The sequence below is a fragment of the Meriones unguiculatus genome, chromosome 18 (genome assembly GCF_030254825.1).
Source record: "Meriones unguiculatus strain TT.TT164.6M chromosome 18, Bangor_MerUng_6.1, whole genome shotgun sequence".
Lineage (NCBI taxonomy): Eukaryota > Metazoa > Chordata > Mammalia > Rodentia > Muridae > Meriones > Meriones unguiculatus.
Genome location: NC_083365.1, coordinates 36,854,231 through 36,881,955, shown reverse-complemented (window position 1 = coordinate 36,881,955; position 27,725 = coordinate 36,854,231). Strand labels below are relative to the sequence as shown.

Genomic DNA, 27,725 nt, shown 5'->3' with positions numbered 1-27,725 from the left:
TATGCTTGTGTGTATGTATATATGTGCACCACATGCATGCCTGGTAGCCACGGAAGTAGATGCCTGGTAGCCACGGAAGTAGATGCCTGGTAGCCACGGAAGTAGATGCCTGGTAGCCACGGAAGTAGATGCCTGGTAGCCACGGAAGTAGGCCTCTAAACTGCTGGAACTAGAGTTATGGATGGTCGTACGCTGCCATATTGGTGTTGGCAATCAAACCAAGGTCCTCAGCCAGTGCTCTCAACCACAAAGCCATCTCTCTTATTTGCCTTTTATAAGAAAATTCCTAGAAAGACCTGACTTTATTTTTTAATGTGCTATTTAATTCATATGCAAATTTGAAATGTATTTAACTGGATCCTGATACTACTTTCTCTTATATTTAAAGCTATTTCAAAGATGCCTTATGAAGGTTTTGCATATTGATTTATGGAAGTGTTATCTTTCCTACGTCAGAGAAACCAAGGGTAAACTGCCAAGTTACAAGTAAGTGAAATCCTGGTCTTAACAATGCATGTTGAGCTGGGTGTGGTGGTGCATGCCTTTAATCCCAGCACTGAGGAAGCAGGGACACGGAGACCTCAAGGTTCGAGGCCAGTCTGATCTACAGATTGAGTTCCAGGACAGCTAGGGCTACACATAAAAACCCTGGGGGCTGTGGCAGGGGCCAGTGCGTGTTGCCTCTAGACACACAGTCATTTCTACATGACTCACACCATGTCTTGTCTGTGAGCTACAGGTGGGAAGAAACCTAAGTATGAAAAGTCAGAATTCTCCAGGAAATCAGGAAAGCCCCTGGCACTTACCTTCTACTCGATGGCTGACTTGTCCAAATTTTTCTATATTGAAGCACTGTGTATTTACAACACCATAGCACTTTTTGACAAACTTGTCAACGTCTTTCAAGAAGCTTCTTAATGATTGTCTCAGCACATCATGCTTGGCATTGTGTGGTACTGTGTGCCACTTACAATGTCCAAGGCAGCTTGGTAGTGAACTCCCCACTATGACTTATACCCATTTATCTTCACCAACTCTAACTTGGATGTTCTCTGATGAATTTGTAACAGTTTGAGGTTGGTTTTATTGTTGTTGTTGTTTTGTTTTTCTTTTGTCAGACAGGGTCTCCCTTTGTAGTTCAGAGTAGTATGAGGTATACTATATATTTATCCCAGGATGATCGTGAACTCATTATGTAACCCAGAATGGCTTCTAACTCAGGATAGTGCTCCCGCCTCAGCTTCCTGAGTCAACAGCTTCTTGGGATAACAGGTATGAGCCACCATACCCAGCGTATCACAAATTTTAAAAATATCTTTCATATTCATTTCAGAGAAAAAATGGCTCAAGCTTATGACTTTGCACTGGATAAAATTGGAATGGAAATTATGTCCTATCAGGTAGAGTTCAAATTTTTAAATATATACACAAGGGCTGGGAATAGTGATTGGTGGTAGAGTACTTATCAGCATGCATGAGACTCTAGATTATATCTAAATATGAAAATATCAAGAAATATTAACATTTTGCTTTATTTTTTAGATTTGGGTGGATTACATCAATTTCTTAAAAGGCGTGTAAGTGTTGCCTTAATTTTTAATATATAAACAATTGATTTAGCCATGATACAATCAATAATATTTCTTATCTAATTTCAGGGAAGCTGTAGGATCTTATGCCGAAAATCAGAGAATAACTGCTGTCCGAAGAGTTTATCAACGAGGTTGTGTTAATCCAATGATCAACATAGAACAACTCTGGAGAGACTACAACAAGTATGAAGAGGTATGTTAAGCCACAGTTTTTTATAAACTGGCCATTTTAATTGTTATCTATTGTAAACTGAGGGGAGCTAACCTTTAGTGTCAGGTGCCTGAATTACACAGTGTCTGCTGCTGCTTCTGGCTTTTGTTTTACTGCACCATGGATTAAACCCTGAGCTTTATGCATATAAGGGAAATGCCTTACCATGGAACTATATATTCGTAGACACATTGTTTTATATTGATTCTAATAAAATAATGTATGGGTTTTTCTTTTTATAATACTGTAATAAACATTATTCAAGTATTTCTGTGATATGTTGGCTTCAAGTCCTTTTTACATCAGTACCCAAGAATTGTATAGCTGGGTCATATAGTAGGCCTATTTGTAGAAAGAGATCTCTTATTGACTTTTGAATTAATTTATACTCCTACCAGTAGTGTACAATTGTTCCTTTGGTCCATATCCTTGCCAGCACTTATTATTTGTTTGCTTAATAACTGCTTTGACTGGATAAGATAGAATCTTATAATTTCATGTCTATCAAAATTCGTGGGCTAGGAGTTAGAAAGTGCTCTCAACTTCAGCAGTTGAGAGCACTGGATGTTCTTCCAGCCGACCTATTCCCAGCACCCACATTCTTGTTCACAATCATTTGTAACTCCAGTTTCAGAGAATCCGTCTCTCTGTGGCCTCCATGGGCACCAGCCATGCACTGGTACACAGGCACAAATCAAGCCAAACAATAATAATACATTTTTGTTTGTTTGTTTGTTTGTTGTTGTTGTTTTTAAAGAAGAAAGAAAGTGAAACAAACTCTTGGCCAGTAAGATGGCTCAACAGGTCAAGGCACTTGCTGCCACACCTGATGGCCTGCGTTCAATACTCAGAACCACACTGTAGAAGGAGAAAGCCTACTGCTGCAAGTTGTCCTCCAGCCTCCATGCACGTGCACCCATCCTTCCAGCCACGCACCATAAATAAGTAAAAGGATTTCCTAATAATTGTAGCCCACTCACAATAGACAGAGTTTTGCTTTTGTTTTTCAGGGGGAGGAGGAGGGTGTGCCATGACACATGTGTAGAGATCACAGGACAACTTTATTGAGTCAGTTCTCTCACCGTTACCTGGGTTCTAGGGATGGAACTCAAGTTATCAGGCTTGTATGCCAAGTGCTTTTTACCTACTAGACCATCTGGCTGCTAATCTACTTAATGTTTCTTTCCAGGCTGGGTATGTAGTTCAGTGGCAGAGTGTTTGTCTAGTTGCCTAGCATGCAGGAGGCTATGAGTTTGGTTTGTAAGAACTATAAAGAAGAGAGAGATTAAAAGAAAAAAAACAATAACAATATTTTTTCCTTAGGGTATCAATATTCATTTAGCTAAAAAGATGATTGAAGATCGAAGTAGAGACTACATGAATGCTAGACGTGTAGCAAAGGTAGGAAATTCTATCATGTTACTTAATTTGATGTTATTAAATCATTGAAATAATTGGCAAAGCTTTCCTATCTGATATTCCTCTTGATATTTTTAATTATTTGCAGTCCTAATTAATGACAACTAACTGCAACTAGTTGATATCTGTCTAAAATGATGATTTTTATTTTTGTTTTGTTGTTTTGGAGATAGGATCTTTCTATGTAGCTGTGGCTGTCGTGAAACTCATTAATCAAACCAATGTGGCCTCAGGCTCATAGAGATCAATTTGCCTCTGTCTCTTGAGTGCTGCCATCAAATGCCTGGCAAAATGATATAGTTACATTTAAATTATTGTTTAAGTTATATTAAACATGTGAGATAAAATGTTAGATTTGGAAGAAATTTGTGTGTGTGTGTGTGTGTGTGTGTGTGTGTGTGTGAACGTGTGTTTGTGTGTGTGCGTATTCACACACATTAGGAAATGTTCTACTACAGAGTCAATCCCCAATCTGAAAAGTTGTTGTTCTGTTTGTTTTTGAAACAGAGTATTGCTATGTAGTGCTGACTGCCCTGATACTTTGTAACAGCCAGGCTACCCTTGAGTTCATGGAACTCTTCCTATGTCAGAGTTCCAAGTGCTAGAATTATAGGCATGAGCCACCATGCTTGGCTAAAAATATTTTTCAAAACAGAGTTTTACATTGAAATTATTGAAGTAGTTGATATCCTTTCTTCATATTTGCTTATCTGAATATTGTGTTACAGACTTTGTGCAGTGTCCATACCTTTCTATTCATTGGAAAAATAGCCAAATAGTACAAATTAGCTTCTCCAACATCGTCAATAACAATCCTATCAAATCTCCAGTCATGTTATCTTTTACATTATACATCCTGCAGAGGGGCCCTCCTACATTGCCTGCAAAGATAGTTATGTTATGTCTTCCCTTACGCTTGGGTTTTGTTTTATTGTTTGTGGATGTTTTTTGAGTTCTGCTTCTCAAGACAGGGTCTCATGTACCCCAAGTTGGCTTCAAACCCACTATGTGTTTGAGGATAATCTTGAATTCTAAAATCATATTAACAAAGTGATATTAGAGGTAGGAAAGTAAACATTTTAAACAAAGTGTTTCTACTGATCAACTTACTCCCCATATATCTGAGTTCTAGGCTCATCAGAAACTTGTAAATGTTTGTTTAGGAATATGAGACAGTAATGAAGGGCTTGGATCGCAATGCTCCCTCAGTGCCTCCTCAGAATACTCCTCAAGAAGCTCAGCAAGTCGACATGTGGAAGAAGTACATTCAGTGGGAGAAGAGCAACCCTCTTCGTACAGAGGACCAGACCCTGATAACAAAAAGAGGTAACAAGAGTCACCCTCGTGGGATCCCAACTACATGTGTCTTGGACTGTTTGCTGTTAACCTCATGGATTACCTCAAGCTCTGCTCCTGCTTCTTCTCCCTCCCACCACTCCAGGCTCTTGCTCTGCAGGTTAGGTTGGCTTCAAGCTCACTTTGTAGCCTCAGCTGAGCTCCAGCTCATGATGCTTCTGTCTTCACTTCCTGGGTGCTGGGGTCACAGAAATGTGCTACCATCCCCAGATGAGGCTGTGTTTTTTTATTTCTAAATCTCTTGTTTTTCCACTTATGTATTTTTATTCATAATTATGTCTATGAATCTATCTTCATGTTCACTTACCCCTTGTTTTTTTATATTCAAAATGCTGTTAAGCTAATCCAGCAAATTGTTCATTTTATATTACTTTTTAGTTCTTTGAATTTCCAGGGAATTTTTATCATTTTAATTTCTCTATTGAGATTCATGTGTCACGATGTGTTTTTGTGTGTTGTTTTTCTTTTTTTTTTAAAGATTTATTTATTATGTATACAATGTTCTGTCTGTGTGTACACCTGCACACCAGCAGAGGGCACCAAGTCTCATTATAGATGGTTGTGAGCCACCATGTGGTTGCTGGGAATTGAACTCAGGAACTTTGGAAGAGCAGCCAGTGCTCTTAACCTCTGAGCCCTCTCTCCAGCCCCCTTTTTTTAATTCTTAATTGTATGTGTGTATAGATGTCTTGACTGAGTGAATGTCTTTGTACCACTTACGTGCCTGATGCTCAAAGAGACTGAAGAGGACATTGGATCCTCTGAAATTGTAGGTAGAGATAGTTTTGAGCTGCCCTGTGGGTGTTGGGAAATGAACCCAGGTTGTCTGCAAGAACAAGTGTTCTTAATCTCTGAGCCATCTCTGCAACTCCTATAAAGTGTCTTTAGATTCTTGCATATGATTTTTACAGTAGCTGTAAAGTTCTCATTTACTAATTCCATTGTGAGATTGGTCCTTTGACTTGTGACAGTTGGTCACAGTTTCATGCTTTGTTTCCTGTATAAATACTCAAACATTTTATAAATGTACAAATAATAGATTGTAAAGACTGGATTCTGTTGTCTTCTGAAGAATACTGAGTTTTATTTCATAGAAAGTTGAATTTGTATAATACAAGCCTCACCTTTGCTCATTGCCCCATCTGCTCTGACTTCTGCTTCACTTTGCAGTACACTTTAATCTTTTGGGGTTTTGTTTTTTGTTTTTTTGTGGGTTTTTTTTGGGGGGGTGCTTTATTTCAGTTTTCTTATGTAATATATGTATATGAAAACATATATACATAGGCACACCATGGAGATAGAGACGTGCCAGGAATTAAGCCCAAGGCCTTGTGCATTTGTACATGCTAAGCACATGCTCTATCACAGAGATGCCTTCTGTCTTCAGTTTATAATTTTTAACTTCAGAAGACTTTTTTGGTTTTTTTTGTTGTTGTTTTGTTTTGTTTTTTCTTTCTTGTTTTTCAAGACAGAGTTTCTCTGTGTAATAGCCCTAGCTGTCCTGGAACTTACTATATAGATCAGGCTGGCCTCTGTCCCAGAGATCTGTCTGCCTCTGCCTCCTAGTTCTGGGATTAAAGGTGTGTGCCACCACCACTGGGCCCAGAAGAGTAACTCTTGTACAAATTACTGATACTGCTGGATTGGAATTTCACTGAATTACTCAATTTTGCAGGTTCATTAATTTGCAGGACTTTATAAATACTGTTTCTTTGCATACATCTATTTTGGGACACTGGGACCAAAACCAGCACCACATGCATGCCAGACAAGAACTCTACCACTGAGTTACAGCCTTGACAGCTGCTGCCAATTTTACCTACCTTTGCCTCTGTCTCACTTCTCACTGGCCATCTTCTGCTTCCTTTGGTCTCCAGATGCCGCCACTTAGTGCAATCCCTCAGGCTTTCTTCCTACTTTATGTATGTGTATTTATGTCTGTATGGCAGTCAGAGGACTTGGCTTTCTTAATGACTACCTTCTGCATAGACTACATCCTTCTCAAATGTTGGAACTCTCACTTACTGTTAAAGACCATGACTAGGTCTAATAATCTAGCTGTGGTACTTGTGATGATAATGTCGTTCGTGCCATTTATCTAAATTGAGTGTTTTGTGCTTGTCTTCCCTTAGTTATGTTTGCTTATGAACAGTGCCTACTTGTGCTGGGCCATCACCCTGATATTTGGTATGAAGCTGCCCAGTATCTCGAGCAGTCGAGTAAGCTGCTTGCGGAAAAGGGGGTGCGTATCCCTCTCCATCCTCTTTCTCCTTTTCTGATTTTGATACAGCAATAAGATTTACTAAAAATTATAACATCAATTTTAGTAATAAAGTGTAAGTATTGTCTAGGCTTAAACACACATACACACAAACATTAAATAGCAAAAGAGAAGTTATTTGGGAGGTAGGGAGAAAAGACTAGACAAGACAATGGGCACAATGTTAGGAAAGTATAGTGGTATATATGTATGAAAATGTCAAGATAAAACTCATTATTTTTCATGTAAATTTATTAAAAGTTTATATAGAAGTATATGTTGACAAATTTAAACTTGTTGGGTGGTGGCACATGACTTTAATCCCAGCACTTGAGAGACAGAGGCAGCTGGATCTCTGTGAGTTCAAGGCCAGCCTGGTCTACAGAATGAGCACCAGAATAGCCACGGCTACACAGAGAAACCCTGTCTCAAAAAACCAAACAAGAAAAAGCAAGAAAAATTTTATGTCAGGATAAACTTTAGTAACACTCATAATTAGACTTCCTTAGAATTAAAATATGGTGGCTTTTAAACTCTTTCAAAGTGGTATCATTTAAAGCATTTTAATGGTTCTTCTCTAATTTAAGGCAAAGGGGGCTGGAATGCATAACTGGATGGTAGAGGCCCCTGGGCTCAAGTCCTAGAAACTCCCATCTGCCCAGAATGGGAAGAAATCCTCAGTAACTTTTATAATTCTTAAATGCCAGTGTGTAATTGTTTTCATAGTAAGTACATAATAAAGTGGATACTGTCTCAGTTTTACTCTTCAACTATGTAAAGTTATTGAGTTTGTGCTTTCTTTTTCCTCTTAGGATATGAACAATGCCAAATTATTTAGTGATGAAGCTGCTAATATATATGAAAGAGCCATAAGCACTTTATTAAAGAAGAACATGCTCCTTTATTTTGCATATGCAGATTATGAAGAGGTGAGAAGAGCCAAAAGGTTTGGAATTATGCGTGTGCATGCGACTGTATTTTTGAGTGTGTGTGTGTGTTTGTGTGTGTGGCCCATGCTAGCTTCAAACTCATGCTTCTTCCTAAGCCTACTGAATGTTGGGCTTACATCTAGTGCTTACAGTTTTACTAGTTTTCTGGTAGCTTATTTGTTTTGCTAGAGATTGTAACAGTAAACATTTGTTAGTCCTTAAGTTCATATAAGTTTATGTGCAATACAGGTGCCATTGTGTGTGTTGTGGGAACAGAAAATTCAGATTTAAAGCTCAGATTAAAGCTCAGATTTGCTCATTTGTGAGTATATATTCATATTCACTTCTCTGTCACTTAGAGTCGAATGAAGTATGAGAAGGTTCACAGTATATATAACAGACTTCTGGCAATTGAGGATATTGACCCCACCTTGGTGAGTCTCTCTCCAACCATCATACTCTAACTTGATACAACAAAATTTTAATTCATATACAGTTAGATTCATTGTTCTTACACCTTCTTAGATCATATGACCCTCTATACAAAACACTGGTAGGCATGATGGCTCATACTTGTAATCTCAGTATTTGGGAAACAGAGACAGAAGGATTAGGAGTTCAAGGATATCTTTCACTATATAGTGAGCCTAGTCAACAGAAGGAGTTCCAGGCTCTGGACAGCCAAGACAGCCAGGGCTGCACAGAAAAAATACTTGTCCTGAAAAACGACAACAAGTAGAATTAGTAGTGGTTATTGTATGACCTTCTGGTGATAATTTAAAATAGAAAAGAAAAATTACTGCATTATACACTTTAGAATGACTTTGTTATGTAAATTATGTCTCAATAAAAATTAGCATGTGTCTAATGCCTGGGGAAGAGTAACTTATAATTCTACTCTGTAGTTTCTTATACTAGAAACATTAACACAGAACTCAGTGTCCTGATACTAGATGCTATGACAGCCACATGCTGTCTAATTTGTACAGAGACAAATAATTTTTTTCTCATAGGTATATATCCAATATATGAAATTTGCAAGGAGAGCAGAAGGTATCAAATCTGGAAGAATGATATTTAAAAAAGCAAGAGAGGATGCCAGAACCCGCCATCATGTCTATGTCACTGCAGCACTCATGGAGTATTACTGTAGTAAGGTAAATACTGAAATGGTTATGTAATGATGATGTAATTTCCTTCATCTGAGATATATTCATGAAAAGAAAAGTAGTCCTGAAGGGCATGATGGTATATACCTTTAATCCCAGCACTGTAGGTAAAGACAAGCATGTTTTAATGAGTTCCATCCAGGCCAGCCTGATTTACATAGTAACCCACCCCCAACTACTCACACCTATCTCACAAAGTCCTACTTTAAGTAATTGTTCCATTTTGTAAAGAAGGAAGCTTTCCTGTGTAAAATTATGTTGAACATTATTCAACTCAATTGCTTGCCTATTTATGCCTTATTAAATTCCACATTTAATTTTTTTTAATTGATTGCTTGGTTAACTACTGGAGATGATTGAACCCAAGGCCTCCTGCAGCCTAGACAAGCTCTTTACTTAGATTTTTTGGGGGGAGGGTGTTGGGGAAGCCAGTATTAGGGATTGAACTCAGGGACTGATAGATGACAAATTCTACCACTGACTGACCCATCCCAGCTCACCCCCTGGTTGCTGTTTGTTGGATTTTGTATTGTTTGAGGTGCTTATTAGTAAGTGTCTGGTCTCAAACTCTTTTTTTAATAGTTTTTTTTTTTTTAGGTTTATTTATTTATTATTTATTAAAAGTACAATAGTCTGCCTGTGTGTGAGCCAGCACCAGAAGAGGGCACCAGATCTCACTGTAGATGGTTGTAAGGCCCCATGTGGTTGCTGGGAATTGAACTCAGGACCTCTGGAAGAACAGCCAGTGCTCTTAACCTCTGAGTCATCTCTCTAGCCCTGGTCCCAAACTCTTGCTCCTCCAGCTTCCACTGTAGTCCCCAGAACTGGGATTTCAGATAGTGCACCACCACTGGCAGCCTTGGTCTATGTCTTAGACAACATGCCAACATTGGCTGCTTGGCTTTTTCTTTGGTTTATGGTGGTGCTGGGATTGAACGCAGGGCTTGGAACATTCCAGCAAGGGCTCTACCACGAAGCTACATCCCCAGCTCTTTTTCTCTCAGTTGCTTCATTCCCTAGGCTGGCCCTAAACTATAAGCATAAAACTCCTATGCCGAACTTAACCCTTAGGTTGTTTTTTATTTAGTTCAGGAGTTACTATGGACATGAGTTTAATTTCCCATTTTAGTTCTTCTGTGCCTTGTCGTAATTAGAGGTTGTAGAGTTTTTCTTTGTTGTTGTTTTTTGTTTTATTTTGAGAAAGTGTCTTGCTGTGTAAGGTAAAATGACCTTGTACTTGTGGCAATCCTCCTGCTTTTCAGTCCCTACTGCTGGGATTATAGGTGTGTACCACCATACTTATTAAAGTCTGTAGCTTTAATATTCTCTTATATTCTTTAATATTCTTTTCAGTACATTGTTTGCATTTCATGGAAACCAGTACTGTCTTTACTTATAGGACAAATCTGTTGCCTTTAAAATTTTTGAATTGGGACTAAAGAAATATGGAGACATTCCAGAATATGTGTTGGCTTATATTGACTATCTCTCTCACCTCAATGGTAAGTTGATTCTAGAATCTGCCATGGTTTTGTGTGTTTGTGTGTTGTTGTGTTTTTAAGATTCCCTTATTTTTGTTTTATGTGTATGGGTGTTTTGCTTTTATGTTATGTCTGTGTCCCCATGTTCACATTGCCATTGGAGGTAGAAGAGTGTTGGATCTTCTGGAAGTGAAGTTACAGACTACGGTCAGTTGCCGTGTGAGTGCTGGAAACCAAACCCAGGTCTTTTGGAAGAGTAGCCAGTGTTCTTAACCCCTGAGCCATTTCTCCAGCTTCTGCCATGGTTCTTAATATTAAACAATCTGAAATTATGTCCTTGGGGTTTGGGTGACTTTATTTTCTTAAGGTGTTATCATTCCAACATCACACCAGAACCAGCTACTTAATATAGGCACCAGGAAATAGTGGCCTATCGTCTGTGAATTCAGTGTTTTTGGTTTTAGACAGGCTCTTGCTCTATATCTGGCTGACATAATACTATGGAGACTAGTTTGGTTGAGCTCAGAGAAGTACACCTGCCCGCAAGTTTGTCACCATGCGCAATGTATGCAGTGCTTGGCACTAAGTCTAACATGCATGCCAAGCAAGTGTATTAGTCAGAGTTCTCTAGAGGAACAGAACTTACAAAATTAACATATACGCACATACATACATACATATATGTAGGTATTTGGGAGTGGTTGTTAGAATGATGTACAGACTGTGGTCCAGCTACTCCAACAATGGCTGGATATCTCAGCCAATCTTCACTATATGCCAGTAAAAACGAGAACCAGTTGGCAAAGAGCAAACGCTTCTTTCTTCTGTATCCCCTATATAGGCTGCTACTATAAGGTGTGGCCCAAGTTAAAGATGGATCTTTCTCCCTCAAAAGATATGGATTACATCTTTTTTTTCTTACAGGTATACCCATCTACTTGGGTTTTAGTTAATCCCAGATGTAATCAAGTTGACAACCAAGAATAGCTATCACAGCAAGCATTCTAGCAGCTGAACTATACCCCAGTCCTGTCAACCATGTATTTGCACTCTCTGAATAATGGTAGATGGGCTTTGAATCAGGAAAGTACAACAGCAGTAGATGAAGCCACACAGCCAGTTAGGAGACAGAGCTGTCCATGTCCTTCTCTGGTCACTCTGTGTAACTTGTCTCTCATCTCCTAGGGGTACACAGATATTTAAAACCTCTCTAGGGCTGGGGATAGAGCTTAGTAATAAAGCTTTGCCCAGTAGATGGGAAGGATGGAGTACAATGCTACAAAAACAAACAGAAAAGTCTGCAACCACCAAACCCGAAGATACTTGTGTAGTAAGGTTAAATACTGAGGTTATGGGGTGAAATTTCAAAAGAAACCTGTTCATTGACATCTTTATTTTCCCACTCTGTTGGATTAATAGTAACATAACCATTCTTTATTATACATGTCAATACCATGCTAGATCCCATTCATGTGTGTGTCTATAAAAATTATTGCAATTATTGATAGTTCAGGATATATAATTTCTTGAGAAAAAACAATTAGGAGAGGCGGCTCAGCATTTAAGAGCACTTGTTCTTGCACAGGACCCAGGTTTGATTCTCGGCAACCACATGGCAGCTTGTGACTATCCATAGCTCCATTTCTAGGGGAAATTTCTAAACAACCTGGCTTCTGGTAATAGCTTTCTTACTAACAACAATGAGCCAGCCAGTCTCACTGTGTGTGTGTGTCGGGGCAGGGGTTTGGTGTTTGTTTGCAACAGGGATCTTGGTATGTATCTATGGCTGGCCTGAACTTATGATATAGACCAGACTAGCCTAGACCTCACAGATACCTGTCTGCCTGTTTCCTGAGTGGTGGCACTAAATAAAGCCCTACTCCACATGTCTGGCAAACTAGTGATTTTGAACCTCCGAATCTCCTTATCTTTTAAAAATCAGTTATGACAAATTATTTTTCTGCATTGGATTTTTGTGAGGATTAACGAAGATAAAGCTTGGGTTTTGTTTTGCTTTTTTAAAAAAAGAACTGTTGACTTGTAAAACTTTTTTAACATTTAATCTTTTTAAAATATCCTAGAGGACAATAATACCCGAGTTTTGTTTGAAAGAGTTTTAACATCTGGAAGCCTTCCTCCTGAGAAGTCTGGGTAAGTCATGCCAAGTGTGTAACCTCTGACCTATGGGACTGTGCTTGAGTGTGACTCTCAGGAGAAATTTCTGTTCTGTCTCTTTTTACCTACCTATTACCTACTATTTCATTTACCTACTATTTTATACTTGCTTAAGCTTACAGTTTTATTTTATATAGGATGAGTTATATTGAGATATCTTTGTAATTTATTAAATATTTTACTATATCCTTCCACTTTAATAGTTCTAGAACTAAATATATTGGTTTTCTGAAATGTATCTCTCTAGTGGAAAGCAAAGGCTCTGTTGTACTGAAAGCTGGTTTTCCATGTTACAGCCCACCTGTGGCTTTGACCATGAGAGAGTGACATGGCATAGTGGCACAGCCCACATACTCAGACTTCGCACCTCGGCTTCGGTCCCCAGCTCAGCCACCTAAGTGTTAGAAATTCTCTTCACCTTCTCACTGAACCACACACATGGCTACCCGTGTGGGGGTTCCTGAATATACTGTTCCTGGTGTATCATAAGTACCCAGTATCTTATTTTAGGGGCATTTAAGTACTCTGAGAACATTAAAACAGTGATTTAAAATAGTGCATAGCCAGGTGGTAGTAGCACACACCTTTACTTATAGTACTCTGGAGTAGAGCCAGGTGGATCTCTGAGTTCAAGGCTAGCCTGGTCTACAGAGGGAGTTACAGGGACACAGAGAAACCTTCCCTGTCTTGGAAGAAAACAAACAAAACAAAGTAAACAAAACAGTGATATGCACAGTTTGGCTGCAGTGAATCAATCATAGTAGATTTTAGAATATATTTTTAGTCATACATTAAATAAAGAGTATCTTCTACAACATAAATCATTCTACTAAGCAAAGTGATTAAGCAACATTATACAGGAAAAATTGTAGAACTCTGTCTAGGTTCCTTTTTTATCAACTGTTTATCCTCTCTCTGGTGCCTCTTATTTACCTCAAATAGAAAAATGAGAAGTGTGTGTGTGTGTAAGGGCTTGAATGTTCAAATATTTGGGTAAAGTGTGTCTGTACTTGATTTTCAAATATTTAGGCAAAAATAAAATTAAATAGGGAAAAATACTAACAACTATTAAACCTAATAAAAAAGCAGGCATTCATTATATTATCCTATTTTTCCGTTATTTGGAAATATTAAAAAAATTTATGACTAAGTATTGGTTATATTTACATTCTTACAGAGAAATCTGGGCTCGATTTCTAGCTTTTGAAAGTAATATTGGTGATTTAGCTAGCATACTCAAAGTGGAGAAAAGACGATTTACAGCATTCAGAGAAGAGTATGAAGGCAAAGAAACAGCTTTACTGGTAGACAGATACAAGTTTATGGATTTATACCCTTGTTCTGCAAGTGAACTCAAAGCACTGGGCTATAAGGTATGTACTCAGCACCAAGACACCTGGGGTATCGCCACTTCCCAATGTTTTTTAAGAGTTCATAGATAGCTTTCATTCTAACGTTACTTATGTTACTAATAAGACAAAAAATTCATTGATTTTGTGGTTGTTGTCTGTGGATATCAAGAGTAACAAAAAAATGTTTGAGAGGAGAGAATAAATACTTTCATTGTGTACCTGGAACTGTCAGTGCCTTGTGGGTGATAAAGAAAAGTCTTAATGTAACCTTTAGTTGTTTTTTTAATAATTCTTATCAACTGATGAACATTTTTGATTGAGCTTCAACTAACTGTATTTACTGTTGGATATTTTGTCAAGACACCAGGAAAGACCATAACCAGGCACGGTGGTGTACATCTGCAAGCCTTGGATTTGGGACAGGGAAGGCAGGAGGTTTGAGGCCAGCCTAGGCTATACAAACAAAGCAACACCACAGCTTGCTATATCCAGAATGCTCCTTGAGAGAGCTTTCTACAGCAGCTCACAGGGGAACGGGCTTCTCTAACAGTGGTACTCATCTGTGGAGATGCCTGGCTCATAACAAACTAATCTAGTCCTTCAGCTCTAAGATTCCTGAATCCTCAGAAATAGCCCATGTCCCAAAAACCATTGAGAAATCATTTCTGGCCTTTCGGTGCCCTTTGCATGAACAAAGGTCAAGGTGGAAACCCACAGGGAAGCTGTATGTCTTGGTTTAGTCCTTTAAATCAACTGTCAATAGGATGTTCTTGGCCATCAGTCTTTTCCTCACTGCACTCACTTGGCCCGAGTTTCACCCTCTGTCTGAACCAGACTAAAAACTTTTGAGAAGAATTATACATAATTTATCTTTAGACCTTTTCATTAATGGAATTTCCAGTTCTGTACCAACCAGCCCCATAATCATATTCTGAAGGGATTCTTAATAACCCATATTTTACTGTTAAAAATGAACAGCTTTGCTGGGTATGCCTGTAATCCCAGCACTCGGGAAGGCAGAGGCTGGCAGATCTTTGTGAGTTGAAGGCCAGCCTGGTCTATAAAGCAAGTCCAGGACAGCCCAGGCTGCAAAGAGAAACCCTGTCTTGAAAAACAAAAAACAAAGCAAAACAAAAACTTCTATTACAATTATTAAGAAAGGCCATAAAAAAAAATGGGTTTAAAGAATTTAATGAAAAGAAAGCCAGCAAAATAGATTATTGGGTAAAGAAGCTTGCCACCAAGCCTGGTGACTTGAGTTCAATCCCTAGAACACACATGATGGAAAGAGAAAACCAACTCTGACAAACACACATGTACCTATGTGTATGGTACACACACACAAATATAATTTAAAACATTTTGAGGAGACAAATTATTGCCAGGCTTGATGGTACACCCCTTTAACCCCAACATCCCAGAGACATATATGTCTTAGTTTCTCTAAGTTCAAGGCCAACCTGCCAGAGCTACACAGTGAGACCCTGTCTCAAAAAAAAAGGGGGGGGGTGAGATTTTTACAATTTCTAACTATAGCTACTTTTTAGTGAATTTTCCAGCCTGTATTTCCATTACTAGTTTGTATCTGGGGAGAACTAGAGTACTTTGCAATATGGTAGTTGGTGGCATAGTAAGTTGTACGCCACAGCCAATAATCTCACTGTGCGTACTCATTCAGATTCATCCACGATAGGAATGTCAGCAACTATGTCTAGCAGATTTGAAGGACTGAAATGGATAGGGCCTGTTAACAAGTGACTATACTGCTCCTTTGACATACCTTGGAGAGGGTCCTGCTGGTGTTAAAAAGATCTGAGGTCAAGGGGTGTACTCCTAATTCTCTACTTCCTATGAGCTATGTGATCCTCTTTTGAGCTTCAGTCTGTGTCAGGAATGCTACTGATTGTCTCAAAAAGTAAAAACAGTCTGGCTAAAAAGGCCTGACAAATAGTAGCTGCTCAATATGTGTTCCTTATAAGGAAACTCATTCTATTAGCAAAATGCTATTAGCCAGCATAGGTGCTGATAATCCTTTTCTTGGCTTTCATGAAGCAAGATTTCACCTAACCTGGGCTCTTCATTTTAACTGAGATGTTGTTCAATTCTGATAGAAGGAAGGTACCAAAAATCAATTTGAGCTGGATGTGGTGGTACATACCTGTAAACCCGGCACACAGGGAGACAGAGGCAGACAGATGGCTTTGAGTTTGAGGCCAGCCTGGTCTACAAAGCAAGCCCAGAACATCTAAGGCTGCACAAAGAAATCCTATAACAAAAAACAAAATCAAAGATTTATCTTAGCTGGGCATGGTGGCACATACCCGTAATCCCAACACTCAAGAGGCAGGGGAGGTGGGTTTCTGTAAGTTTGAGGCCAGCCTGTTTAACATTGTGAGTTCAGAAGAGCCAAAGCTACATAGTGAGACCCTGTCTCAAACAAACAAATGTAAGTTTTGAATTTTCCTCCAAATTACCCCACTTTCTCTTTGGTGCCCATTCTTATACAACTCTTCCCACAAAGTCTTGTATCTATCTTGTAAGGATCCTGCCTGGTTCTTAGTTGGGGTTGAGGTAAAATATTTAAAATACAACCTTCAAAACCAATGGCTTCTGTTGTTGAGTATTGAACAATCTATCATGATGAGAGTCCCTGCTCGTCCTCTCCATCCTTCTTGTCCTTCTAGCCTGTCTTACTGTACCCTCAATTGTGGAATTGCACACTGCTCTACAGACCCTTTTCAGGTTTCCGATTCTTCTGTTCTGCATTTTTCAGGACGTCTCCCGTGCTAAGCTAGCTGCTATAATTCCAGACCCAGTTGTAGCTCCTTCTATAGTGCCTGTTCTGAAAGATGAAGTGGACAGAAAACCAGAGTACCCTAAGCCAGACACTCAGCAGATGATCCCGTTTCAGCCACGGCACTTAGCACGTAAGATCCAGAACTGAGATCTTGTTTGAAGCAAGGTGTGGGAGGGACGTGACCTGGCCTTTTCTACCGCAGGTTAATTATTAGACTCAAGGTCACAGTGACAAGGGACTTGACAGGAATCTTTGAACTGGATGAACTAGGAATGTTTAAAAAAAAAAAATCTGAGTGCTGCATTTCCTTATAACCCATTTCCTAGTGGCAGTTTTCATAAATGCTGTAATGTGCAGATGGCTTGACCTACTGGTAAGTCACTGCAGGATCACAAACTGCACCACAGTTGTGAGTGGTTAGTGGCCCCTCTAAGTCCTCTTTCAACAAGACCCATCTCATTAAAACATTGTGTAACTCAAAAATAGTTGGCAAAAATGTCCTTTAGTCCAGCCCTTGCTTGCTCTACGTGAAGTCATGTTTGCCTCCCAGTGACCGTGAGGGTGACACTGCATTTCCTGTCTGGCCCATTTCGGTTAGTAATGCAGTTAAAGCAGTGTAACATTTTTTTAAAGTGTTCAGAAGAAAGCAGGGACATAGAAAGTTATGTGCAGGTCACTTGATTTCAGCTTTCTCACATAGCAGCTGTGCCCACGTAGTTCACACCTGGGTTCTCTCAGCTCCAGGCTTACACCCGGTCCCTGGTGGAGTATTTCCAGTGCCTCCTGCTGCTGTGGTTCTGATGAAACTGCTCCCTCCTCCCATCTGCTTCCAGGTTTGTTCACTGTGCACACTGGTTCTGTGGGCCGCAGTCATTGTGTGTGTGTGTGTGTTACTCTTGTGCAAGGGGAAGTGCACAATAGTTAACTTGTCAGATAACTGAGATGAAATTTGTTCATGTCATGATAGGGTCCTTTTGTACAAGTGGATGAACTGATGGAAATTTTCCGAAGATGCAAGATACCAAACAGTGAGTAACAGAAGCTCCATTCTCAGTGTGGAGTCCATATTATTGTTTCCCAAGGAGGAAGGATGGTTCTCTTCCACTGAGGTGCAGTGCCACTTGGAGTGAGCTGAGCTTTCTGTTGTGTGGGCCTGGGCACATTCTGATAAAATGTCATCAGTGCAAGTGGAATGCATCACCTGATCATTTTCTCAGTAGCAGAAATCGTAAGCAGCCTGCGCTGTCCTCTCTGCTTCTCCCCACAGCTGTTGAGGAGGCTGTGAGGATCATCACTGGCGGGGCGCCAGAGCTGGCTGTGGAAGGCAACGGCCCAGTGGAAAGCAGCGCTGTACTCACCAAGGCTGTCAAAAGGCCCAATGAGGATTCAGATGAAGATGAAGAAAAGGGGGCTGTAGTCCCCCCTGTTCACGACATTTACAGAGCACGACAGCAGAAACGAATACGATGAGATCGCTTCAAAACCTGCCTGCCTCACAGAAAAAACTCTTACCCAAGATTCCTTTTTTGCCTCTTAAGTCATGTTTTAAAGAGACAATGCTTTGTTACAAGGTTTTTTAAAACAAAGTTGTATTGTCATTGGTGCCTCTATCATATGGTTCTTGAGAAAAACAAAAACCAAGCCTGTGTGGATTTTGAATATGGAGCAGACCTATCCTCTAAGCAAGATTAGGTTTTAAATATTTGAGAACAGTACAAAATGGCAGAGCCACATCTTGTTTCTTTTCAAGGGTGTCTTCTATATGCCACTTGAAGATTTGTGAGTTTTCCACAGTTTTATTTTAAAAACTGGATGGCTTATGATTGTAAAACACTTTCACATTTTCTGAAAACATTTGTTCTCAGTTTGCTTATGTAGTCCTGCCTTACTGTTTGTTTTTATTTATGGCAGAATGTATGGCGTCTGTTTTGTAGTTATAAGTTTTTTAAAAGGTCCTTTGAAAAATTAAAAGGTCCTCAAAAATATGCCCGTTTCTTTGTGTGTTTATGTGGGGAGGGGGCACCCAAAAGTGCACATGCAGAAGCCAACAGACCACTCTCCCTCTGTAACTCTTACCATTTTTGATTGGTGGGAGAATTCTGAGGGTCTGCCGGTCTCTGTCCCCAATGCTGGAGTTGCGGGCAAAGTCACGCCTGGCTTTTTATGTAGGAGCTAGGGATTCAAAGTCAGATCCTCCAGCCCTCTCATCCACTGGCCATCTCCTCAGCATTTCTTCTGCTTCTTCAGATTTTATTTCCATAACTATAGACATATTCATCTAATACCATTTACAGTAAATGTTAACAGTACACGAGAAGTCAAATTCTGGGTATAGTCAATTATATGTCTTTTCTGTTTCACTTTTGTTGTTGGGCTTTTGGTGTTTTATCTTGGTATTCACAGGAAACATTAATAGCAAGCATGCATTACCACACCCAGAACATTATTTTGCTTGGAAACAAAAATTACCATTAGAATAGCGTGTAGCACATATTTGAAGAAATCATCCTCAAACAGCCATCGTTCTACTTGTTTATTTATTTTTCAGGAGGGGGGTCTTGCTATGCAGCCCAGGCTGGCCTTCTGCCTCAGCCTCTGAAGCATTAGGATCTACTTCCCAGGCTGGGCTCACCACACCCTCTCCTGAAGCCTGGCATTACTGGACAGTTTTCAGTCCCTGGTGCTCAGGGATCCAGCTGGAGATCACTCCACCCTCATGGCTCTGCTTCTACCATAATGCCCTGTCTAAAACACACACATTAGAATATAAAATTTAACAGATCATCTGTACCACATCAAAGCACTCTCATGGCACACGATGTGTCAGGAATTCTGCTCAAATACTGAGGACTCTTCTTACTTCCTTATCTAGACAGTGAGGTTGGGCTGTTCCCTCTAACACTTAAAATCTAATTTCTCAATTAGAATTCCATCAGCACATCTGTGTTCTCATCAGTGAATTCTCTTCTTTCCTCTTATACTAAACTATAAACACCTCTCTTTTAAGGATTAAAGTAAAATAATTTCATTTCTTTAGACTTCATAGGTCACTGTTGTGGTTTTGAATGAGGCTCCCGTTATATAGTCCAGGTTAGCCTTCACCTTGCAATTCTGTTGCCTTGGCCTCCAGAGAGCTAAAATTACAGGCATATGTCACCATACCTGGTAAGCTGTGGTATGTTACCATACCGTAAGCTTCAACTGCCGCCATCATGGCTCAGGAGCACTTCTATAGAAAGAACAGTATTTCTGTTCTTTGTTTTGTTTTTCGAGACACAGTTTCTCTATGTATCTCTCTCTGGCTGTCCTGGACTCACTCTGTAGACCAGGCTGGCTTTGAATGCAGAGATCTACCTGCCTCTGCCTCCTGAGTGCTGGGATTAAAGGGGTATGCCACCATGCCTGGCTCTGTTCTTATTTTAATTTGGAGTCTGTTACTTAAGCTGCTCCTGGGCACAAACAATCCTCCGACCTTTCAAGTAACCGATGCTACGGGGGCTATGGCTTCTCAGTGCTGTGTGTGGTGAAGGGGTGTCATGTATGCTTGTGCACATAACATCTTCCACTGTTTAGATCCCAGGGCCTGTGCAGGCCAGGCAGTCACTGACCACTGTACTACATCGTAAGCCAACCAAACAAGCCTTTAAAAACCATGTCATAGCCACTGGGTGTGGTGGCAGAGGCCTGGAACCTCAGCATTTATGAGACAGAGGCAGGAGGACTGATGCAAGTCTGGGGCCAGCCTGCTCTACATAAGCAAGTTCCAGGCCAGCCAGGAGTATGTATAGAGAGATGCTCTTTCAATAATAGTAATAATAAAATAAGACAAAATAAATTATCAAGTAACTCTGGTGTAGAACAAAAGGGCTCTGGAACACTGGTTAGGCCAGAGCCGAGAAACAGTAAATGGGCAGAGGTGGGCAAGAGTGGGATAGGACACTGTAAGGCTGGAGACAGCCCGATCATGGAGCACCCACAGCAAGAGTAGGGGAGCAATGCTGGAAACGGGACAAAAGGTCAAGTCATAGCTTACAACTGTCAGCATGGAACATCTGAGAATGAATGACCCACAGGAGAGGCTGGTCCCAGGCCCCTTGGGAGAAGTGGCACCTCCAACCTGTTGCAGCAAGAGAGACAGGCAGCCCACTAATGAAAGCTAAGTGCTACTATAAACTCAAGAGAACGAAAGCTTCTTGGGTTTGTAAACTTGCACTCATAAAGACTGTCCTCAAAACAGAAGTCGGTGTATTCTTAAGCCTTTTCACCCGCGACACGACGGTCTTCCCTTTGGAACCAGCGCTATTAAACAGGAAATGTACCACATGCCGGCGAGGGCATTGCAGGGGTCTGAGATGAGGTGGGCATGCGGCAGCTGCACCTCAAGAGCGGAGGAGCTTACTGAGGATCGCATCGTAGTAAGGACAGAACACCATCTTGTTATAGTTGACCAGGCGCACAAATCTCACGGCAACTTCTTCCAGCTCTTTCTGAATGGGACCCAATCCCCCAGGCACTGTAGGCAAGAGCTTCTGATGACCAGAGGCAAGGTATGTCTCCAAGAAGGTCAAGATCCGGGACTCTGTGGTGGAAGGGAAGAGTGAACATCAGGGTGGCTCCTCAGGGTGACTTCATACTTGTCTGATTAGGTCTTGGTTAACTGAGTCATCCCCTTCTGGGGGAGCTCTTTCCTGGTCACCCCAGATCACATCCACAGAACTTTGTACTTCTGGGCGGGAAGAACACACGTATGCACACAAGGAGTCTGCAGCACAGGCATGCTCTGCTCCAGCAGGAGCAAGACACTGCAGCCAACACTGGCCACAGCCATAGGGCACACATGTGCAGAAAGAAAAGTAAAGCAGGAACAAGTTCAAATTGAGGGCTAGAAAGATGGATCAAGCTTAAGAACACTGGCCTCTTTGTATGAGTACATAAACACTAAACAAATCTTAAGATGGGGTGGCAACACATGCCTTTAATCCCAGCAGAGATAGATGGGTCTTTATGAGTTCAAGGCCAGCCAGACCTACACAGAGACCATGTCTTAATAAATACATAAATAAAAATCTTGGGGAAAAAAATTCAAAGAAGTAAAGAGGGTTGAATATATAACTCCATGGTGAAATGCATGACCCTGGGTTCAATTTCTAGAACTGAAACTATTAGGAATGAGAAGAAGAAAAAGGAGGGAAGGAGGAAGGACGATTCCTGTCCTGCTAACTTGTGCTGTCTTTCATGACTGAGAACATGCTTCCTTCTTTGATGCTCACAGTGGGAGACCACAGAAGTCACCTATGCTCTTGTTCTACTTAAGAGGAACAATTTTGGTTGGTACCTTTTAGCCCACTCCATTCTAAAGACACTTACATTGATTGAATGAACTTTTCAAACTGCCTGCCCTGTCTCCTATACTGGGGTACCCTGTCGAGTACAGACTGGTACCTTTGAACCTACAATGCAAACCCAGCTGTCAGTCTGCTGGGTCTAACGCCTCCATTCCTAAAGAGATCTGGTTCCCCTGAGATTCCCAGAGCTGGAAGCCCCCCAGAATTGGTGGTTGGGTGTCATTCCTACCCAGTCTGTGACTGGGGCTCCTATCAGGAAACATATAAAATGGTGAGACAAAGCTTGGGGGAGGGGGTTGGCACAGGCCTTTAATCCCAGCACTCAGGAAGCAGAGGCAGGCAGATTTCTGTGAGTTTGAGGCCAACCTGGAAGCTTCGGCTATTCAAAGGCCTTCCCTGGTCAAGTATAAATCTCTACAATTTGCAGAAGCCGCCTCCTTGTTGACCCACAGATTAAACTGTGGCTAATTCAGGGTTGGTATAAAGCAGGCTTGAAAAGAACTCTTAATTTTTATGAAATCCACATTAGTTATTTTGTACAAAATATGACTTAATAACATGGATCTGAGTCAAGGCTGTGACTGACCCTGAAATCAGGACCTATGAGATAATGATGGTGTCTGGATCCTTGCCTGTTCTTTTGATCAGCCTCATCACACTGATGAGGAATCTAACCCTCTCCTAATCCAGCAGCACTCAAATCCACTCATAATCCATTGAACCCTCTCAGATTTTGTTGCATTGCTATCATTGGTTGTTTTGAGACAGGGTCTCACTATGGGGCTCTGGTTGGCCTGGAACTTACTATGTAGACCAGGCTGGCCTTGAACTCACAGAGCTCCTCTTGCCTCTATATCTGCTGCATGCTGGGTTAAAGGCCTGCACCACATGCCCAGCCCTGTGTTTTCTTCTGAGGACCTGTCTTCCAGCCCCTCTGTCCTGGTTACCGCTTTTTATTGTTGTTGTTAACACAAGCTAAGGTGATCTTGGAAGAGGAACTGTGATCGAGAAAAACGCCTCCATCAGATAGCTGAAGGCAAGTCTGTGGGGCATTTTCTCTTCTCTCTCCTTTCTCTCCTTCCTTCTTTCCTTTTTTCTCCAAGAGAGTGTTTCCCTGTCCAGTCCTGGATGCCCTACGACTCTCTGTCCCATCTAGTCTCAAACTCAGAAACTGCAGGCCTCTGCTTTCCAAGTGTGGGGACTAAAGGTCCATCTACCATACCTGGCCGTTTTCCTGAAGAACAACTGATGTGGGATACCCTAGCGGACTGTGAGTGGTGCCACTCTGGGAGCGAATCTTAGGCTATATAAGAAAGCAGCTGAGCAAGCCATGGAGAGCAAGCCAATAAGCGGCATTTCTCCATGGCTTCTACTTTGGTCCCTGCCTTGAATTCCTGTCCTGACTTCCCTCAGTGATGTGTGACCTGACAGTTCTAAGATGAAATAAGTCCCCTTCCTCCCACAAGTTGTTTTTGGTCATCGTGTTTCATCACAGCAATAGAAAGTAACGAAGACACCCTCTGAGAGAATTGAGAGAATGACCCCCAACCTACCCATGATCCTGCGAATGGGGTCGTCAGGGCTGGCCAGGGCCTGAATCTGGCCCTTGAGCACAGTCTCCTTATTGATGGAGAACGGGGAAGATCCACACAGGGAGAGGCAGCTGCTCACCTCCCGGCACACCTTCTCCCCAATGGAAGTCAGGGCATCCTCCAGATGGAAGGAACTAGAACAGAGAAGGGAAAGGAAGCAAGGAGAACAAAGGCCTCATGAATACAAAGTATGCATCCCTGGCCCTCTCTTGACAAGAGCGGCGGTGCCGAGGTTGGCAGGGATTTGTGGCTTTCTTCCCTGCTCCCTCATCTCCCAGGCTGTGCATTCTTTCCTAACCATACTGAGGTGGTGGTTTGCTTGCTTGTCAACAGGGTCTCATGTAACCCCCCCAGGCTGGTTAGAACTTACTTTATAGCAGAGGATAACCCTGAATTTCTGATGCTCCTGCCTCTAACTCCCAAGCACTGGGATTAGAGCTGTGAGCTCGCACACTGGGGTGCACACATGGCGGGCACATTTGGGCACATGCATAGTAGGCATGCACTGTGCCAACAGGGCTACTCTCCAAGCCTCAAAGCAATGTCTTGTCCATGCCTATGTGATGAAATACGCATGGAATGACTTCTAAATATCCTCAAACACCTGCAGTGAAATACACAGAAACCAGAGCCTTGACAGCTGTGGGACAGGAGGGAAACAACACTGAATACTCTTGTTTCCTGATAGCTTTTTACTATGTCAGAAATCAAACCCAAAACCTTGCAAGTGGTACACATTTTGCCCCCTGAGGTATGGCCCCAACCCCCTGCAGCTGCTTTGTTTTGATTTGTTTTTCGAAGGGGTCTCAGGCAGCCAAGGCTAGCCATGAATTCCTGGTCCTCCTGTTTTGCCTTTCAGGCACTGGGATCACAGCCTACACTAGCTATTTTTAGAAGAAAAGTCCAAAAATAAACAGAAAACAAACCCAAGTATCCTCGATTCCTTGGGCGTACCTGCGGACAGCCTCCTGCTGGCAGGGCCACCGTGAGAACACTTCCTTCTCGGCTTTTACTCACAGCTACTGCTGAGTGACTATGCGCCTCGTGTAACTGCTAAGTAAAGGTCGTCTGGGCCTAGAGCCTCTGCACTCCAGGATTTCTGGGAATAAGGGCCAGGTCCCACTGGCACTCTGTTCACTCCTGCTGCCTGCTAATCCAGATGCAGACCGCTCAGCACCTCTTCGGTGCCATGTCTGCCTCCGTGCTACTTTGCCTCCCAGCAGTGGACTAAACCTCTCAGCTGTAAGCCAGCCCCAGTGAAATGTTTTCCTTTACAAGAGTAGCTGTGGTCATGGTGTCTCTTCACAGCAATAGAAACCCTGACTTAGACAGATGAGAAGGCCAGGGTATGGGTTCCTTCTTAGAGTCTCTGCACTGGGCCTACTGAAACTATTCAAATCCACCCTATGTGCTATGACCATGGGAGTCACGGACTGTCTGTGTTGAGGGACGTCTGCTAGAGATGTCGCAATGTGAAGTTTGATACATGATAAAATGACACATTTATGACAGGCACAGGCCGTCTGTGAGCTATGTGTAAATGGCAGGAAGCTAATGTTATAGGTACCCTGGAGGAATAAAGTTTGTCTCTCCTATGATCTTTATCTTCCAAGAACCACAGCTAAAGCAACTGGCTGTCGTGGCGGCCAAGGAATATGTTACACTGGTTTCTCTAAGGTTGTGGATTTTACTGCTACTTGGTAGTTGAAAGCAATTAAGTGGGTAGAAAACAGAGGGGTGTTTTGTTAAATAAGATTAGGTTAGAAAGCAGAGGTTAAACACAGGGTTAGTTCCACCTACAAGGTGTCTACTTCAGTTCTACATGTGTGTTGGAATGTACTAGTCACAGCAGAAACAGCATTGTTCATTGTGGCCCTGAGCACTGACATTTGAAAACCACAATCTAGACAAGTGCAGTAGCGCACGCCTGTAATCCCAGCACTCTGGGAGGCAGAAGCACGCTGATCACTGTGAGTTCAAGGCCAGCCTGGTCTACAAAGTGAGTCTAGGACAGCCAAGGCTACAGAGACAACCCCTGTCTCAAAGAAACAAACAACCAAAAAAAAAAAAAAAAAAAAAAAAAACAGAAACAGAAAGAAAGAAAACCACCATCCTAGAGCCCTGTCTAGTCCACAGGTCCCTGTAGCTTGAACATGGCAGCCATGAGTAAACCGCAGGCAGGCAGTCTTTCTGGCCGCACACTAGAAACTCTCACGGCACACTACAATTTCATCGGCTGCAGGGCCCCAGCCACTTACGGCAGGTGCATGTCCGTTAGCAGAATCTTCACCGTCATCTTGAGTTTCTCGGCAAAGTCGGCCTGGCCAGAGAGTCCAGGTGCGGCACTACTAAAGGTGACCAGCAGCACGGCTCCCAGGATGGCCAGCTGTTCCAGCTGCAGCTGGAGCTCTTGGAAACGAGACTGGTCCATCAAAATGGTCTGCAACGAACACACACAGTGCTGAGCAGATTCACGCTCGCCAGCAGAGGGCATTGTGGCCACACCTCCACCTGCTCTGTGGCGTCCTCTCAACATTTCCTGGATTCCTTTCAGAGCTGAGTCTGGAGATAAACCCAGACTCTAGTTCTCACAGGACTGTGACCTCAGTCAAGTCTCCTTTACTCTCCCAGGCTATACAAAAAGGGGGTTGGCTCTTTCTGTACAGCTGCTTGAAAGATGAAAACACCAACCAGCTTCAAGTGGCTGAGAGCCACTGCTCTGTCAGTAGGAGGGATAGTAGTAAGAACGAAAGGGTCAGAAGATGGAGCAACGGTGGCCAATGCTTTCCTGTGTACCCAGGACAGACTGTCCCAGATTTGAAAGGGAAACATCCAAGTCCTATGACCCCATCTTTGTTCCCACAAACCAGGTGATGATAGAGGAGAAGTTTCTCGAAGCAGGGTCTACAATTATTCATGTTAGTACAAATAGGACAAAGGAAACTCAAGAACTGGCCAAGCTGGGCACCCTTCCACCCACTCGCAAGGCTGAGACAGGAGAATTGCTATGAGTCTAAGACCAGCCTGAGATACAGAGTGCAATCCTGTCTCTGAACAACAAACCAAAACAGTAACAACCACCACCTCAGATAAGTAAATAAAGAAAACAGTAATGATAAACTGAGCAGAACTGATAACCACACAAAGCACCTGAAACACCTGAAAACAGACTGTGTCTCACGTTAAAGAACCCAGTCCTTCCCTACCACAGACATCCGTGTTAAGGAAGCCAGGTCACACCCTGCCAGAGACTCAGAGGGGTGAGAAGGGCAGCAGGAGTAAAAAAGATGTTGATTCAGTTCAGAGGTTTTTGATTGTTCTCTTTTCTTTTGGGGGGGAGGTGGGCTTGGAGACAGGGTCTCACCATATAGCTCTGGCTGTCCTTCCTGGAGCTTGCTCTGTAGACCAGACTGGCATCAGACTCAGAGATCCACCTATGTGTCTGCCTTCAGTGTGCTGGGATTAAAAGTGTGCACCATGCCTGGCCCAGATCTCAGTTTCCACAGGTTAATCAAACAGGCTTTAGGAACCTGCTTCGCTTTAAAAGGCTGGTCAAGACAATGCCTGACTATGCTTATAACCCTCGAACTTCAAAGGCTGGGGCAGGAGGATTAACAAGAGCTTGAAGACAGCCTGAGCTATAGTGTTAAAAACTACAACCTCCATCTTCCCCCCCCAAAAGGAGTCAGAGCCCAACCTTCTCGGGCAGTAAAACTTTCCCTGAAGACTGAGGTCCTCTTCAGTACCCAGCTTTGCTACAGTAGACCTTCAACAGCCTCACCTTATCTCCCTGCTACATGAGCACGATGGCACAACTTTGGCAGGACTTGACCTCAGGATGCAGAGCTCCCTGGCTGAATGCCAAGCACAGATGTACAGTCCCAGCGAGAACTGTCATCTTCCCGACAGCCAGGCTTTAGGAGAAATGTTAGGTCCACAACTTCGCTCCAGAGGCTCTCGTGCCACTCCCCAGAGCCACTTTCCAACAAGCCAGCATCACTTTAGGTCCCCCGTTAGTACCAACAGGGAGCTCAGGCAAGAAGGGAA

General features: G+C 42.0%; 2 protein-coding genes across 4 annotated transcripts in view; one reads left to right on the top strand and one right to left on the bottom strand.

Moving 5' to 3' along the window:
- Positions 1-18,726, top strand: part of Cstf3 (cleavage stimulation factor subunit 3) — a 71,736-nt gene extending 53,010 nt beyond the window's left edge. The window contains exons 5-21 of the mRNA XM_021646368.2: positions 389-486; positions 1,334-1,400; positions 1,543-1,577; positions 1,659-1,785; positions 3,127-3,204; positions 4,386-4,548; positions 6,711-6,820; positions 7,651-7,767; positions 8,127-8,201; positions 8,781-8,924; positions 10,336-10,438; positions 12,499-12,568; positions 13,770-13,965; positions 16,718-16,871; positions 17,480-17,574; positions 17,709-17,769; positions 18,009-18,726. Of these exons, the coding sequence (XP_021502043.1) occupies positions 389-486; positions 1,334-1,400; positions 1,543-1,577; positions 1,659-1,785; positions 3,127-3,204; positions 4,386-4,548; positions 6,711-6,820; positions 7,651-7,767; positions 8,127-8,201; positions 8,781-8,924; positions 10,336-10,438; positions 12,499-12,568; positions 13,770-13,965; positions 16,718-16,871; positions 17,480-17,574; positions 17,709-17,769; positions 18,009-18,211 (1,896 nt within the window). The 3' untranslated portion in view covers positions 18,212-18,726. The remainder of the gene's footprint in view (positions 1-388; positions 487-1,333; positions 1,401-1,542; positions 1,578-1,658; positions 1,786-3,126; positions 3,205-4,385; positions 4,549-6,710; positions 6,821-7,650; positions 7,768-8,126; positions 8,202-8,780; positions 8,925-10,335; positions 10,439-12,498; positions 12,569-13,769; positions 13,966-16,717; positions 16,872-17,479; positions 17,575-17,708; positions 17,770-18,008) is intronic.
- Positions 18,727-19,259: 533 nt separating this feature from the next.
- The window catches only part of Tcp11l1 (t-complex 11 like 1), a 32,975-nt gene continuing 24,509 nt past the window's right edge, over positions 19,260-27,725 (bottom strand). For all 3 annotated transcript variants that reach the window (XM_021646365.2, XM_021646366.2, XM_060372085.1), the window contains 3 exons: positions 25,937-26,118; positions 23,640-23,812; positions 19,260-21,320 (listed from right to left, as the gene is read on the bottom strand). In XM_021646365.2, coding sequence (XP_021502040.1) covers positions 21,121-21,320; positions 23,640-23,812; positions 25,937-26,118 — 555 coding nt within the window. In that variant the 3' untranslated portion in view covers positions 19,260-21,120. The remainder of the gene's footprint in view (positions 21,321-23,639; positions 23,813-25,936; positions 26,119-27,725) is intronic.